The sequence below is a fragment of the Macaca thibetana genome, chromosome 10 (genome assembly GCF_024542745.1).
Source record: "Macaca thibetana thibetana isolate TM-01 chromosome 10, ASM2454274v1, whole genome shotgun sequence".
Lineage (NCBI taxonomy): Eukaryota > Metazoa > Chordata > Mammalia > Primates > Cercopithecidae > Macaca > Macaca thibetana.
In genome coordinates, this window is record NC_065587.1 from 68,589,764 (window position 1) to 68,606,654 (window position 16,891).

At 37.6% G+C, this 16,891-nt stretch overlaps 3 protein-coding genes across 7 annotated transcripts in view; 1 reads left to right on the forward strand and 2 right to left on the reverse strand.

Moving 5' to 3' along the window:
- LOC126964308 (cytochrome c oxidase subunit 4 isoform 2, mitochondrial) overlaps positions 1-16,891 on the reverse strand; it is a 393,425-nt gene that overhangs the window by 308,901 nt on the left and 67,633 nt on the right. The gene's annotated exons all lie outside the window — the stretch shown is intronic.
- The window catches only part of REM1 (RRAD and GEM like GTPase 1), a 753,594-nt gene that overhangs the window by 178,075 nt on the left and 558,628 nt on the right, over positions 1-16,891 (reverse strand). The window lies entirely within an intron of this gene.
- DEFB116 (defensin beta 116) lies at positions 1,758-7,063 on the forward strand. The gene is made up of 2 exons (XM_050807378.1): positions 1,758-1,824; positions 6,822-7,063. Exons 1-2 carry the CDS (start codon positions 1,758-1,760, stop codon positions 7,061-7,063), a joined length of 309 nt encoding a protein of 102 aa, XP_050663335.1.

A 16,891-nucleotide genomic window follows, 5' to 3' on the forward strand; every position in this document is an offset into this window, starting at 1 on the left:
TCATTTCTACCAGGCCAGTCTAACAAGGAATGCTAAAGGAAAACTTTCAAGCTGAAAGAAAAGGATGTTAATAACTAAAATGAAAACATGTTCAAGTATAAAACTCACTGGTAGAAGTAAGTACACAGTCAAATTCAGAATACTCTAATACTGTAAAGATGATGATAAGTCACTAACATATTGAGTATAAAACAAAAGACAAACCTATTAAAAAATAATAAGTTACAATAACCTGATAGGGGATATACACAATATAAAAAGTAAATTGTGACATCAGAAACATAAATTATCAGGAGAGAGAGAATAAAAATGTAGAATCGTATTTTACAACCAAAGTTAAGTGATTATCAGCTTTAAACAGCCAGTTATAACAATGTATGTTTTGTGTAACACTTATAGTAATCACAAAGGAAAAACTGACAGTAGATACACAAAGGATAAGAAGAAAGGAATCAAAGCATTCTAATGTAGAAAATAATCTAATCACAAAGGAAGATAGCAAAAGAGGAAGAAAGGAACAAAGGATGTATAAAATAACCAGAAAGGAATGAACAAAACGGCAAAAGTAAGTCCTTGCCTATCAATAATTACTTTGAATGTAAATGGATTCAGTTTGTCAACTGAAAGACATAGAGTGGCTAAATTGATTTTTTTAAATGACTCGACTATATTTTGCCTACAAGAGACTCATTTCACTTTTAAGGAAACACATAAGCTGAAAGTTAAGGGATGGAAACAGAAGTTCCATGGAAAAACAAACCAGAAAAGAGCAGGAACAGCTTTTCCTACCACACAAAAAAATAGATTTTAGTAAAAAATCACAAAGTGAGACAAAGAAGGTCATTGTATAATACTAAAGGGATCAATTAATTGAGACATCAGCATGTCCCTCACCTCAAATATTTATATTTATTTGTGACGAGGTCATTTAAAAATCTTTCTTTTAGCTCTTTACATTATTATTAACTATAGATACTGGAGTACTATTCAGTCTTTAAAAAACAGAAAATTCTGCTATTTGCAATAATATGAATGAACCTAGAAGACATTATGTGAAGTGAAATAAAGCAGGCGCAGACAAGCAAATACTGTATGATCTCACTTAGATGTGGAATCTAAAAAAGTTGAACTCATAGACGTAGAGATTAATATGGTTGTTACAAGAGCCTCGAGGGAGGGTGGATGGGGAAAGGGGAGACATTGGTTCTTGGGTACAAACTTTCAGTTAGATATGAGGAATAAGTTCTGGTGTTCTATGGGGATAGCATGGTGACTATATTTAAAAATAATTATTTACTTCTTTTTTTACAATTTAAGTTCTGGGGTACATGTGCAGAACATGCAGGTTTGTTACATAGGTACACATGTGCGTCACATAGGTATACACGTGCTTATTTCTTATCCAATTGTTTATAAGTCTTTTCAAGTTTGCTTGCTTGCTTGGTTGATTCATTAATTCAAATTTGTTTCACACAAAATGCCAACTGGCTCTAATTTGTCTTTGTTTCTTAATGGGAAGAAAGACCCACCCAGGCATGAGCACTGCTGGCAAGTCTCCCACACTTACATAGAGTATCAAGCTCAGATAAGTGATACATGTTGTCCTTCTGCCTGCCTGACCTCGGTTATCTCCCATCCCTTTTAGTTCACTGCACACAACCCTGATCCATTTCCAAAACTAATAAAGGCGGGCTACTGCTCTGCTACAATGATCTCTGTTCGGTCACCTGCAACACAGCCTTTCATTCTGTTGGAACATGTCAGTCATGAAGCCCTGTTTAATGACCATTGCCATCCTTATGATCCTGGCTCAAAAGACTCCAGGTAACTCAGGCCTCTCTCAAAGGTTCTGGGGTCTTGTGTGTGGTACTGGTATCTTGGTGACCTCTGCAGTGACTCCTACTCACATATGGTGGGCAACACCTAAAGCCTTTTCCGGTCTCAGATGGGTCACAGATGTTACTCCCAAGGTTAATTCCATGTAAAGATCTCTCCTGGTTCTGCTTTGCCAAGACAAATTTAAGAGGTTGTTGTTCTTGACATAGTGGACAGTCTAAGCATGGAACATTTTAGGTAGTGCTGTCATTGGGGTGGGGGCTTAATTCATGAGTTAGGTGAGAGACTGTGTGCAAGTTGAGGAGCCGTAGGAGGAGTATAGCAGTTTGGAGTTGGATAGGGAGTTGAGGTGGGGAGGTTGTAAGACCTTAGATATAGGGTAATATCCAAAAAGTGAGTGGGGATGAGCATGGGGTGAATAATTGTATTTATAGGTTGGGCTGAACAGATGTTTTGGTGTAGTGTAGAGAGGAGATGGTATTTTTTCTTGAATGGAGCTGGGGGTAGAGTTGGTGCAAGTGGGAGATGGGGTATAGAGAGATTTGTAGTTGGGCTGTGTTTTAGATTGATGCTGTGAATTGGGGTTGGGTGGCTTGGATAGTGTTATGTTTGTATGTTTTGCAACTGGGCTTTGGGTGGTTATTAGAAGAGATACGGCTTGAGTTGTGGTTAGTGTTTGCCTAAAGTGGGTATCTTATTCAGTTGTGGGTATGTGAGGTTTATCTGGGCAGGGATTGATTTAGCCTGGGTTTGGGGGTGATTAAGCTTGAGTAAGACAGTTGGATTCATCACAGCATGGCTATGGCTATTGAAATAAGGAGAATATTGACTCTTTCTCAGATATATGGTTTGCAAATATTTTCTCCCATTCTGTAGGTTGTGTCTTCATTTTGTAGACTGTTTCCTTTGCTGTTTAGAAACTTTTTAGATTGCTGCAATCCACTTGTTTATTTTTGCTTTTGTTGCCTGTGCTTTTGGTGTCATATTCAGAAAATCCTTCCCAAGGCCAATGTCAAGAGGTTTTTCTGTATGTTTTCTTCTAAGAGTTTTATGGTCTTAGATTTAAATCTTTAATCCATTTTGAATTTGTTTCTGTGTATGGTGTAAGATAAATATCCAATTTTATTATTTTGCATGTAGGTATCTAGTTTTCCCAATACATTTATTGAAGACACTATACTCTCATGAATATGTCCTAGAAATCTACTGTACAACACAGTTCCTATAGTTAACAGTACTGTGATGGACATTTCAAAAATTATTAAGGGAGTGGATTTTAGTTAAGGGTTCTAAAATAAGATTTGATATATAAAAAATAATAAATAAGATGGTGGGAGAAAACTTTTAGGGGTGGATAGGTTTATGGCATAGATTGTGATGATGGTTTTGTGGGTGTAATGTATGCTTATCTCCAAACTCATCAAAATGTATAAATTAAATATGTATAGCTTTTTGTGTGCCAATCATACTTCAACAAAGTGGTTTAAATAAAGAAAAGGGGAGAATAAACATTGGATGAAAAATGTCCAGTATTATTTTCAAATTCTGAAGAAAGTTTTTTAAGTGTGATTTTCAAGGGCACTGAAGAACAACAGATGTGACTGTGGATGGCTAGGATAGAGGAAATCAGGAGACTGGAATGTTCGGAAGTGTCTCCTGTCAAATCTTGGCATATACAGAGAGATATGGCAGCAGTTTCAGTTCTTCTATAGAAAACCAAGATTGTTCTTCCTTTCTTGACAGTGAGTTCAGATTCATCTGATCTAGAGGTTTCTCCTACTCTTCCCCTTTTTTCTCCCTCTGTTTTTCTTCTTCCTTTCCTCCTTTCTTTTCCCGTATTCCTTCTATTTCACATTCTCCTCCTTATTTCTCAGCTTCTGTTATCCCCTTGTTCGAGAGACACTTGTTCTCATGCTCAGTAAAGCTCAGTTCTCATTTCTAATGGTGGTAGAAACCACAGGTGGGTTTGCAAGAAGCAACAACAACAAAAACAAAGACAGCACTCTATGCTTCAAGAGTTGTACATAGTGTAGCTTCCTTAATAATTATTGAGTAATTTTACTTGGCAGAATTTAGGAGCAGGAACAGTTCTGGACAACCTCTTCTATTAGGGCAATCCAAACAAATTTTTCCTTTCATCCTCCCAAATGTATGCATATGAAATTAAACTGTTTGAAAGCCAAGATCTTGTCTTTTAAATCTACACATTTCTAATGTTGAGCTGAGTGTGTTGAATAGAGTAGGCTTTAGCAAATTCTTATTGAATGAATGAATATGTAATGAATCATGGCTAATAAACGTATATGAGTAGAAAGAACCTTAGAAATTAGATGGGAGAGGATCATGTTTGGTTGCACAGCAGGCAGAGAAATAATATATCACATTGATTCTGGCTCGGAATGGAATTTTTAAAAAGGTCCAGAGCATATCTTTTGTTTTTTGACTTAAGATATTTTAACTTGCTTTTGAAACACTTCCAGTGGGGACACATGAGCTGGGCAATGTCTATAGCTGAATGTGAGAAGGCCAGGCAGAATTGTGGCTTTCGCTGCGAACAGGAGCCCATTAGTATTTTCCAGGGAACTCTTGCAAAGCACCCTTGCTCTGGCATCTCCTTAGATATACTGAATCAGAAATTCTAGAGACTTGGTATGAATATACTTAAAAATTTCCCAGGTTATTATGAAGTATGACATCTTATTAACTTCCTTTTTCACAAACACAGTGGAGACTTTCTGATTTGGTGCGAACTTTCCCATTCTCATTTTCTGACATGGAGAGACTAGGTCCAGAGAGTTAAAATATAGCATTGTGCAGAGGGTCAGAGACTATGCTGACATGCAAAAGTTGGTCCTCTGTGACTTCAGTTGGAAGATGGAGAGATTATTAAAGTTGACATTAATTTGATGTGGGTGTCAAAATTTGTGACGATGCGGGGCGATCTAAGGTTAGAAAAGTAGGAGTAGGAAACTGTAACTATGACAAAAATCTTTATTTTTATTTTAAAAATTTATTTGTTGAGTCACTGTAGGCAGAATCCTCTTGGGCTGGCCTTGACCCACTTTCCATGTGGAGAGAATAAGGAAAAGGCAGTTTGCCCATTGCTTATTCTTGGTATCTATGTTTCTATCCATCCCTCCAGTGACTGCAGACAGGAGCTCTTGGGTCTCCAACTGCCCTCCAGTGTGTTTGGTAGAAAGGAAAAGTCCTAGAGGTCAGGTGTTAGCCAGAATAGTGTGGATGTCACTTGGGGGAGGCCCTCTGCAGATCTTCTTCTCCCATAAGTATAATGGTGCTGAGAGAGAGAGAGCATGCAGGTCCCATGATAAGGGTGAAGATTTAGGTGGGAAGCACAGTGATGTCATCGTGCTGGACCATGGATGAATCAGCATCATTTTCAACCTCCTTCCTCTGGTTGACCAGCAGGCTGGTTGGTGTTGGAGCAGTTGAGATCCCTCTCTGGATTCCTAGGGCAGTTTATACACACACCAGTACCCAAATGTTATGGGATATCTGCCATGGAGGCATTTCCCTCTTCTTTATTTCTCTTCCCATTCTCCAACTTCACCTAAAATTGGGCATTTTACTTTCTCTAATCTAAAAATTAGCAAAGTATTCATTTTTTTCCCTGCAAGAAATATTATACTTGCTTTGTCCCATTTTCATTAATGTTAATAGTGAATAAATTTGATTAATTGGAGACCTCTATCTACTTAGCACTGAGTCCATGGCCTGACACGGAGTGAGTGTTCATAAATGGGTGTGGAATGAGGGCGCAGGGGGATGGTTGAAAAGGTCCTTGAATGTGTGTAGACATGATGAAGGATGATGCCATCTTCTCCTGGAAACCCTATCACAGAGAGGCAATGTGACACAGAGAGAAAAGAGCATGGGCTTGATGTCATGTAGACCAGAAATTGAATACTGGTTTGATCAAGTATAAGCTATGAGAATGCAGACAAAACAAAGCATCTCTTTGAGCCTCAGTGTCTTCATCAAAGAGTGAAGATAACAGCAGGTTTTTATGAGGTTCAGTGAGCTATCATTTGTAAAATGCCTGTACGTGGTTGATGCTGGACCATACCACAGTACATGGTAGCTATTGTTAATATTTCTTTCTAATTGCTCCTTTGTCTGTAGAACATTAAATAGGTAAGTAATACTATTGATGACTAATATTTGTATAATGCTGATTAAGTGTCAGGAACTTTGTCACTGGGGTATTTTCAGGCAAAGAGCTTAAGTTCACTCATGTACACACCTGGATTAGCAATATGTGGAAAGTGCATGGTGGAGGTTTGTACAGTGAGCACACATGCTCAATTTATGTGAGAATGTGGATCTGTGAATAAAGTGGGTTGTATACATGGGTCTGTGTATATGCTAGTATGCTGCCCGTGTTTGCACAGTACCTGTTTCTGTGAGGCCAATGTACAAAGAGAGACAAGTGTAGTACTTGTTTGCGCCTATGTTTCAGAGGATAAAGGCATGCATGCACACTGGCTTAAATATTTGTGTGCTATCTCAGAGTAGATCCTGGCTGCCTCTGATTAGCTGTGTGTGAGGGGCACAGATCTCTGCAGGCACTTGGGGACATATGTGCTCGCAGTGGCATTCTTTGAAACTTCATACTCTCAGGAGAAGACTTTCATATCAACAACACCATCTAATATTCAATTACTTGTTATGTGCCAGATGCTTTTCTGAAAATACTATATACACTAACCTAGTCATTACTAAAACCTTAGGAACTTGGCTCTATTATTTTGCTCATTGTGAAGATGATGCAACGGAGGACTGGAGAGCTGAAGTAACTTGCTTGAAGAGGGAGAGATGGTAAATGGCAGAGTCCAGATTTGAATTTAGGTAGTTTTGATTCCAGATCTTGTACCCTTAATATTCTTAGGGCGTGTTCCTTTAAATCATGCTTTGTCAACCTATTGTCACTGCTGCATGGAAACTAAACATGGCTTTGTCTTTCCCAGGTGGCCTGTTCAGATCCCACAATGGCAAGAGCCGAGAGCCTTGGAATCCATGTGAGCTTTACCAAGGCATGTGCAGAAACACCTGCAGAGAATATGAAATCCAATACTTAACCTGCCCAAATGATCAAAAGTGCTGCCTGAAACTTTCTGTGAAAATAACCAGTTCTAAGAATGTGAAGGAGAATTACGACTCTAACTCCAACTTGTCAGTTGCAAACAGTTCAAGCTACTCTCACATTTGAATATCACCAACGTCACCTCCTCTGTAGTAACTTCTCCTCCATTCTGGAATGCTTTCCCTATAAAAAATGCATTCCTTCTTGTGTGTGTGTCTTTCGTCTGTGGGTAGTCATCATTGGTCTGGAGAGAGTAAGCTGAGAGTTGGGAAGCTATGGAGTATAGGAATGGGCACTGGCTAATAAAGCCAGTAAGATAGTGGCGTCACTCAATACAGGTATGCCGAGAAAGGAGAAGGTCACATTTCTGTTCTGTTTTGACACCATTCTGGTGGCTGCAGAGGGAAGATGACAACTGTATTGAGTCTGGATGCTCCTGTGAACATATGGAGGGATCAAGTCCTCCAAGTAAACCTTGTAGGCTGAGGATAGAGACAATTGAGCTGCGTTTGATATCCAGAGAACTAACCTGGTATGTTTGCCATAATGATGAGTCCCCAGGAAGAACCAGAACAAGACAGAGGGATGAAAGTGAGTATAGAGATTTGTTGGACAAACTAGGGTAAAATTTTCTAAGTGGAAAGTGGAATAAACAGCCTTGTCACTGGGCATTCTTCCTGCTTTGAGGCTGGAGGACCATTTCTGGATGTGGGACAGAGGTTAGTGGTTATGGTGCTGGAAAGGGATTTTGCACAGAGGCCGGACACTGTGCTTGATGTCCATTCATTCTTGAGAATTGAGGAATATTGTCCCCCAAGTTCAAACTTAGTTCACAACTAGTACTTGAAATGCTAAGACATTTTCATTGTGTTATATATACTCCTCTTCTATGGCCAGTGTCTCATTTCTCCCTCTGTTTGGATCCAGATTTCTAGAGCTAGTGTTCCCAACTAAGTTCTCCAAGTTCTAGAGTCCCAATTTTACCTCAACTAAGAGAAATCTGGTTTTTGTGCCATCACTCCACTGAAATGGCCTTGCATTTGGTTGCCAGTGCCTCTCTTATTGAAAATGTAAGCATTCTTTACATTTTACCATCTGCTTTGCCTTTAGCTAGTGTTTTACAACATTTCTCAATCCTTTGAAACCCCCTCTTTTTTTTGCCTTGGCTTCTGGTCTCTGGGTGTTCTTTCTTAGTCATTTTTGGAGTTTCTTCTTCTGCCATCTGCCCTGTAATATTTCTTTGACATTTTCACTACTTTCTCTCTCTATGTTTTTTTTTCATATATACTTTGCTGGCATTTGCTCACTGTTTCTTAGATCAATGACAATCCCAGCCCAAACCAATGGATCCAAGGCCGTGCACTAAATGACCAGTTTATATGTGTGACTTTTAATTTGCATGAAGCTTAAAAGCCCGGTGTGAAACTTTAATGTTCATATATTAAAGATTTTCATTGACATTTAGAGATGTTTGTTAGCAGAGGGTGGGGTTTTGACAGAAGCCAGGTTTCAAGAAGGAATGCATAAGTTTGCTGGCCTAAGTAGCATGACAAGGAAACAATTTTTTAATTTGGAAGAAAGTATTGGCTTTGGGTTCAGTAGCATAGTTGAGATATAATGTTTCTAGACTTTCTCCTTTGGAAGTATTTGGAGAAGAAAAGTTGTTGTGAATTTCAGGTTTAAGGTGCAGATTGCCATTTCCCTGGCTCCACTTGTATTTGAGAAAGAAACACGAATATGAAGTCAGCAGGATTTGTCTCGTTCTCTGACTTACATATTGAATTACATGTTTGTTCTATTCTCTTGGATTACTCGGCCATTTCAGGCTCAAAATGTCCCAAAAAGTAACTCCAAATCTGTTTACCCAGCTTTTCTGTCATCATCCTATCCTCGGTAATTCACACCCACAACTTGTCTTGTTGCTTAATTCACAAACTAGGGAATCATTCTTGTTTCTCTAATCTATCTCAGGTCACCACATCCAAATCATTAAAATGTGTTTTTAGTTTCAATTCTCAAATTGATCTCAGTTTACTGATGAAATCAACATTTGCATAATTAAAAGTAGAAGATTCGCTATACTTAAATCGAAAAAATTCAACTAATTAAGAAATACTTACAGTTTTATTCCCTCAAAGGTACATTTTTATTCTTTTAGGGATCTTCATGTTGTTCTTCTCAACAAGTAATTGTGATTTTCTTTGTTTAAAAATGTATATTTGTCCATATTTATTTTGATTGTTACTAGTGCTCCCATCAAATATCATCTTTGAAGTTTGCTATTTTATAAGGTCCACCTTCTCCCCAGCATAGCATCAGTTTCTCTTATTTATTCTCCTCAAGTTTCACTTTCAGCAGTGCTCATCAAGACAAATTTTAGGGATTTTTGGGGTGTGTTAAGTTATAAAATAAAGCTTGTAATTTTATTAGGCAATGAGTGAAGTGGTTCCCAGCCCCTGGCTGATGGATGTTCTCTTTTCTTCCTGAAAAGCAGTTCTAATAAATGGCACACTTGTTTAAAACTTTTGAGTCTAGTCATTCTTGTGAAACAATTTGGCATTGTTTGTAAGATCCTAGGAAGAATGGAGGTGGAATATAGGATGTGGGCTGAATTCGCACATGGCTGTACTTTCAGATTTTTTTCCATATCTACTGCCCAAAGACACCATTGCTCCACACTTGAGCTCAGAAATGCTTTGTATTTTCTGGTAGAGACTATCGGATGAGTCTGACTATATTTTTTGCCTGTCTGTTAACCCTTACCATGTGTACCTGAGAAAAATCAGATTACTCTTTTAGGTTAGACCCCACAGAGTGGGGTCCTCAGCTGAATGGCCAAGAAGAAATTCCATCTCTGTTTAGCTTATATTAAACTACTGTGGTATCACTCGATATAATTTGGAATTGGTGACCAGAAATTACCCCCAAACTAGTGGTTTGTTTTCCTGCTTTTTCCTGAGGGCAGGATGTCCCAAAATATCTAAGAGAAAAGTCTGGGAATTTCCCATTTTGGCCAGAAAGCAGTCATGGTATTTGTGGAAAGAAGAGGCTTACAAAAGAAATCAAAATTCTAACTTTTCTCATTCACAGAAAGACCTATAAGAGACTAAAAAGCATCATCAATGAAACTCAAAGGCAAAAAAAAAAAAAAAAAAAAAAAAAAAAAAAAGTAACTCTCAGAAGCCCTTTCAAATACATGTAAAAAATCCACTGGGAAAAAGACAAAAAAATTTAGAAAAACAGTTGTATTTATTTTCAAACTTAAAAATCAACCAAATACCAGAGTTTCTATGTGCCTCTAGATTTTCTACAGAGATTCCTGAAACTCTGTTAAATTGCCTGCATATAAGATTAAGCCCTCAAAGCATTTACACTAAAATTTCTTATGTTTGGAAGAATATACCCTAGAAAAAAATGATAAATAGAAACTATTCCATTTAGATTAAATACACTAAAGACCTTTCACCAGATTTACTCTATTTTATGGAAATTAACTGTCCAAACATAATAGATAAAAATAGAGAACTGTTTCCTCAGAGTATGTTTTAAATTAGCAAGGTCAAGGGGGTACAGAAATTTATTGTATTTTAATTAATTAATTAATTAATTTTTGAGACAGAGTCTCGCTCTGTCGCCCAGGCTGGAGCGCAGCAGCCGGATCTCAGCTCACTGCAAGCTTGCCTCCCGGGTTTACGCCATTCTCCTGCCTCAGCCTCCCGAGTAGCTGGGACTACCGGCGCCCGCCACCACGCCCGGCTAGTTTTTTGTATTTTTTTTAGTAGAGACGGGGTTTCACCGTTTTAGCCAGGATGATCTCGATCTCCTGACCTCGTGATCCGCCCGTCTCGGCCTCCCAAAGTGCTGGGATTACAGGCTTGAGCCACCGCGCCTGGCCTGTATTTTAATTTAATTTTTAATTTATTTATTTTTATTTCCATCTTTCCTTTTATTCTTTTGTGCTGTTGCTCTTCCAGATTCCTGGATTACAGCAGTCCTCACTGATTTTACTTTTCTTTACATTGTTAAAGTCTTTATGATTGTATTTTATTTTATTTTTAAAAATTATTTATTATTTATTTTGTTTTTAAGATAAATTTTCTGGGTACACAGTAGGTGTATATATTTATGGGATACACGAGAGGTTTTGATACAGGCATGCAATGCGTAATAATCATATCATGGAGAATGGGGTATCTATCCCCTTAGGCATTAACCCTTTGTGTTATAAACAATCCAATTCATTCTTTTAGTTGTTTTAAAATGTACAATTAGGTTATTATTAACTATAGTTACTCTGTTGTGCTATCAAATAGTAGGTTTTATTAATTCTTTCTTTTTTTTTTGTACCCATTAACCATTCCCACATACCCCTACATCCCCACTGCCTTTCCCACCCTCTGGTAACCATCATTCTACTCTCTATGTCCAGAAATTCAATTGTTTTGAGTTTTAGATACCACAAATCAGTGAGAACATGTGATGTTTGTCTTTCTGTGCTGGCTTATTTCACTCAACATAATGACTTCCTGTTCCATCGACACTGTTGCAAATGACAGCATCTTATTCTTTTTAATGACCGAAAAGTACTCCATTGTGTATATGTACCATGTTTTCTTTATCCATTCATCTGTTGATGGATACTTAGGTTGCTTTCAAATCTTAGCTATTGTGAACAGTGCTGCAACAAACATGGTAGTGCAGATACCTCTTCAATATACTGATTTCCTTTCTTTTGGGGGTGTACCCAGCAGTGGGATTGCTGGATTCTATAATACCTCTATTTTTAGTGTTTTGAGGAACCTCCAAACTGTTCTCCACAGTGGTCATACTAATTTAAATTCCCACCAACAGTGTATGAGGGCTCCTTTTTCTCTACATCCTTGTCAGCATTCATTATTGCCTGTCTTTTAGATAAAAGCCATTTTAACTGGTGTGAGATGATATCTCATTGTAGTTTTGATTTGCATTTCTCTTATGATCAATGATGTTGAGCACCTTTTCACATGCCTGTTTGTCTTTTATATACCTTCTTTTGAGGGATGTCTATTCAAATCTCTTGTCCATCTTTGATTGGATTATTAGATTTGTTTCTATAAAGATGTTTGAGGTCCTTATATATTCTGGTTATTAATCTCTTGTTAGATGGGTAATTTGCAAATATTTTCTTCCATTCTGTGGGTTGTTTTTTAACTTTGTTGATTATTTCCTTTCCTGTGCAGAACTTTTAAACTTGATGTGACCCCATTTGTACATTTTTGCTTTGGTTGCCTTTGCCTGTGGAGTATTGCTGAAGAAATTTTTGACGAGACTGATGTTCTGAAGAGTTTTTCCAGTATTTTTTTTGTAGTCATTTCATAGTTTGAGGTCTTAGATTTAAGTCTTTAATCTATTTCTATTTTATTTTTGTATACGATGAGAGATAGGGGTCTAGTTTCATTCTTCTGAGTATGGATATCCAGTTTCTGAGCACCATTTATTGAAAAGACTGTCTTTTCCCCAGTGTATGTTTTTGGCACATTTGTTGAAAATGAGTTTGCTGAAGATTTCTGGTTTGTTTCTGGGTTTTCTGTTCTATTCCATAGGTCTATATGTCTGTTTTTATGCCAATACCATGCGGTTTTGGTTACTATAACTCTGCAGAATAATTTGAAGTCAGGTAATGTGGTTCCTCCAGTTTTGTTCTTTTTGCTTAGGATAGCTTTGGCTGTTCTGGGTCTTTTGTGGTTCTACATAAATTTTAGAATTGTTTTTTCTATTTCTGTGAAGAATGTCCTATTCATCAGTAAGGATATGATAGGGAATGCATTGAATCTTAGATTGCTTTGGGTAGGATGGACATTTTAACAATATTGATTCTTCCAAACCATGAATATGGAATATCTTTCCATTTTTTGGTGTCCTCTTCCATTTCTCTCATCGGTGTTTTATAGTTTTCATTATGGAGATCTTTCACTTCTTAGGTTGAGTTAATTCCTGGGTATTTAATTTTATGTGTGGCTATTGTACGTGGGATTACTTTTTTGATTTCTTTTTCACATTGTTTACTGTTGGCATATAGAAATACTACAGATTTTTGTATGCTGATTTTCCACCCTGAGACGTGACTGAATTTGTTTACCAGCTCTAAAAGTTTTTGGTGGTTTCTTTAGGTTTTTCCAAATATAAAATTATATTATCTGCAAACAAGGATAATTTGACTTCTTTCATTCCAATTTGGATGCCCTTTATTTCATTCTCTTGTCTGATTGCTCTAGCTAGGATTTCCAGTACTGTGTTCACTAACAGTGGTGAAAGTGGGAATCCTTGCCATGCTCCAGATCTTAGAGGAAAGGCTTTCAGTTTTCCCCCATTCAGTATTATACTAGCTGTGTGTCTGTCATATATGGCGTTCATTCTGTTGAGGTATATTCCTTCTATATCCAGCTTTTTGAGGGTTTTTATCATGAGGGGATGTTGAATTTTATCAAATGCTTTCCCAGCATCAATCGAAATGATCATATGTTTTTGGTCCTCATTCTGTTGGTGTAATGTATCACATTGATTCATTTGTTTATGCTGAGCCATCCTTGCATCTGAGAGATAAATACCGCTTGATCATGATGAATAATCTTTCTAATATATTGTTGAATTTGGTTTGCTCATAGTTTTCTGAGAATTTTTGCGTCAATATTCATCAGATATATTGACCTTTTTTTTTTTTTTTTTTTTTTTTTTTTTTTTTTTTTGGTGTGTCTTTGTCTGGTTTTGGTATCAGGATAAAACTGGCTTCATGGGTGAGTTTAGAAGTATTCTCTCCTCCTCTATTTTTCAGAATAGTTTCAGTAGGACTGGTATTATTTCTTTAAATGTTTGGTAGCATTCAGCGGTGAAGGCATCTGGTCCTGGGGTTTTGTCTACTTGGAGCCTTTTTAGTACAGCCTCAGTCTCATTTCTTAATGGTCTCTTCAGGTTTGGATTTCTTCCTGGTTCAATCTTGGTATGTTGCATGTGTCTAGGAATTCATCCATGTCTTCTAGGTTTTCTAATTTATTGACATAAGCTTGCTCATAGTAGCCATTAATGATTCTTTGAATTTTTGTAGTAAGAGTTGTAATGTCTCCTTTTTCATTTTTGATTTTATTTTTTTGGATCTTCTTTTTTTCTTATTTAGTATGGCTAAAGGCTTGTCACTTTTGTTTAACTTTTCAAAAACCAACTTTTTGTTTCATTGATCTTTTGTATTGTTCTCTTCATTTCAATTCCATTTATTTCTGGTCTGATATTTATTCTTTACTTTCTTATACAGTTTTTGGGTTTGGTTTGCTTTTCTTATTCTTTAAGATGCATCATTAGATTGTTTATTTGAAGTTTTTCCTCTTTTTCTGACATTGACCCTTATAGCTATAAACTTCCCTCTTAGTACTGCTTTTGCTGTATCCCTTGGGTTTTCATATGTTTTGTTTCTGTTATCATTTGTTTTAAGAAATTTTTCAATTTCCTTAATTTCTTCAGTGTCCCACTGGTCATTCAGGAGAATATTGTTTAATTTCCATGTATTTGTTAGTTTACAAAATTCATCTTGTTATTGATTTCTAGTTTTATTGCATTGTGGCCAGAGAAGATGCTTGATATTATTTCAATTTTTTGAATGTTTTAAGACTTGTTTTGTGACCTAACATGTGATCTATTCTTGAGAATGATTCATATGCTGAGGAAAAAAATGTGTATAAAAATGTGTATTCTGCAGTTGTTGGATGAAAACTATGTAAATATTGTTTAGATTCATTTGGTCGATAGTGGATTTTTTTTTTTTTTTTTTTTTTTTTTTTTTGAGACGGAGTCTCACTCTGTAGCCCAGGCTGGAGTGCAGTGGCCGGATCTCAGCTCACTGCAAGCTCCGCCTCCCGGGTTCACGCCATTCTCCGGCCTCAGCCTCCCAGGTAGCTGGGACTACAGGCGCCCGCCACCTCGCCCGGCTAGTTTTTTGTATTTCTTAGTAGAGACGGGGTTTCACCGTGTTAGCCAGGATGGTCTCGATCTCCTGACCTCGTGATCCGCCCGTCTCGGCCTCCCGATAGTGGATATTAAGTCTAATATTTCTTTATTGATTTTCTGTCTGGAAGATCTGTCTTCTTTGTGTTTGAAGGATTATACGTCATATATATATACACCAGATATACTATTCTAGGGTAAGTTTTCTTCTTTCAGTAATTTTTAATTTAATTTAATTTAATTTTTTTGAGACAAGGTCTTGCTCTATTGCCCAGGCTAGAGTACAGTAGCATAATCACTGCTCACTGCAGCCTCGATGTGCTGGGCCTAAGTGATCCTTGTACCTCAGCCATTTGAGCAGCTGAGACTGCAAGTACATGCCACCACACCCAACTAATTTTGTTAATTTTTTTTGTAGAGATGAGATCTCACTGTGTTCTGCAGGCTGGTCTTGAACTCCTGAGCTCAAGTAATTTTTCTGCTTTGGCCTCCCAAAGTGCTGGGATTACAGGCATGAGCCACCATGCCTGGACTCCTTCAGTGCTTTAAATATGTCATGCCAGTCTCTCCTGGCATAAGCCTGTAAGGTTTCTACTGAAAAGTCTGCTACAAGACATATTGGAGCCCCATTGTGTGTTATTTATTTTCTCTTATTGGTTTTAGAATATTTTCTTTAGCCTTGATCTTTTGAAGTTTGATTATTATATGCCTTGAGGTAGTCTTCTTTGGGGTGAATCTACTTAGTGTTCTATAACCGTCTTGTACTTGCACATTGATATCTTCCTCTGAGTTTGGGAAGTTCTCTGTTATTTTCCCTTTTAATAAACTCTCTACCCCTATCTCTCTCTCTACCTCCTCTTTAAGACAAATAACTCTTAAATTTGCCCTTTCGAAGCTATTTTCTAGAGCTTATAGGCATGCTTTAATCTTTTTTATTCTTTTTTTGTCTCCTCTGCATATTTTCAAACAGTATGTCTTTAAGCTCACTAATGCTTTATTCTGCTTGATTGATTCTGCTATTAAAAATGCTGATGTGTTCTTCAGTGTGCCAATTGTATTTTTCAGCTCTAGAGTTTCTGCTTGATTTTTTTTAAAATTATTTTATTCTCTTTATTAAATTTATCTGGTAGAATTCTGAATTTCTTCTCTGTGTTATCTTGAATTTCTTTGAGTTGCCTCAAAACAGCTATTTTGAATTATCTGTCTGAAAGGTCACATATCTCTGTTTCTCTATGTTGGTGTGTGATGCCTTATTTAGTTCATTTGGTGAGGTCATGTTTCGCTGGACGGTGTTGATGCTTATAGATGTTCTTTGGTGTCTGGGCATTAAGAAGTTAGGTATTTATTGTAGTCTTCACTGTCTGGGTTTGTTTGTACTCGTCTTTCTTGGGAAGGCTTTCTAAATATTTGAAATGTCTTGGGTATTGTGATCTAAGCTGTATCTGTTTTAGGGTGCACTCCAAGTCCAGTAACACTGTGGTTCCTTCAGTCTCATGAAGGTACTGCCTTGATAGTCTTAGACAAGATCTGGAAGAATTCTCTGGATTACCAGGAAGATACTCTTTTCTCTTTCTTTACTTTCTCCCAAACAAATGGAATGTCTCTGTTCTGAGTCATTTAACGTTGCGGGGGCAGCGGGGAAGGAACATGAGCACCCCTGTGGCTACCACCACTCTGGCTGTGCTGGGTCAGACTTGAAGCCAGCACAGAATTGGGTCGCACCCAAGGCCTGCTGTAACCACTCCCTGGTTACTGCCTATGTTCTCTCAAGGCCCTGGGGCTCTGCAATCAGCAGGTGGCAAAGCAAACCAGGCCTATGTCCTTCCATTCAGGATCGCAAGTATCCTCAGACCCTTAGTGGGTCCATAGGTGTCATACAGGAGTCAGGGATTAGAGTAAAAAGCCTTAGAAGTCTACCTGGGGTTCTATTGTACTGTAGCTAAGCCGGCACTCAAACCACAAGATGCAGTTCTTCCCACTCTT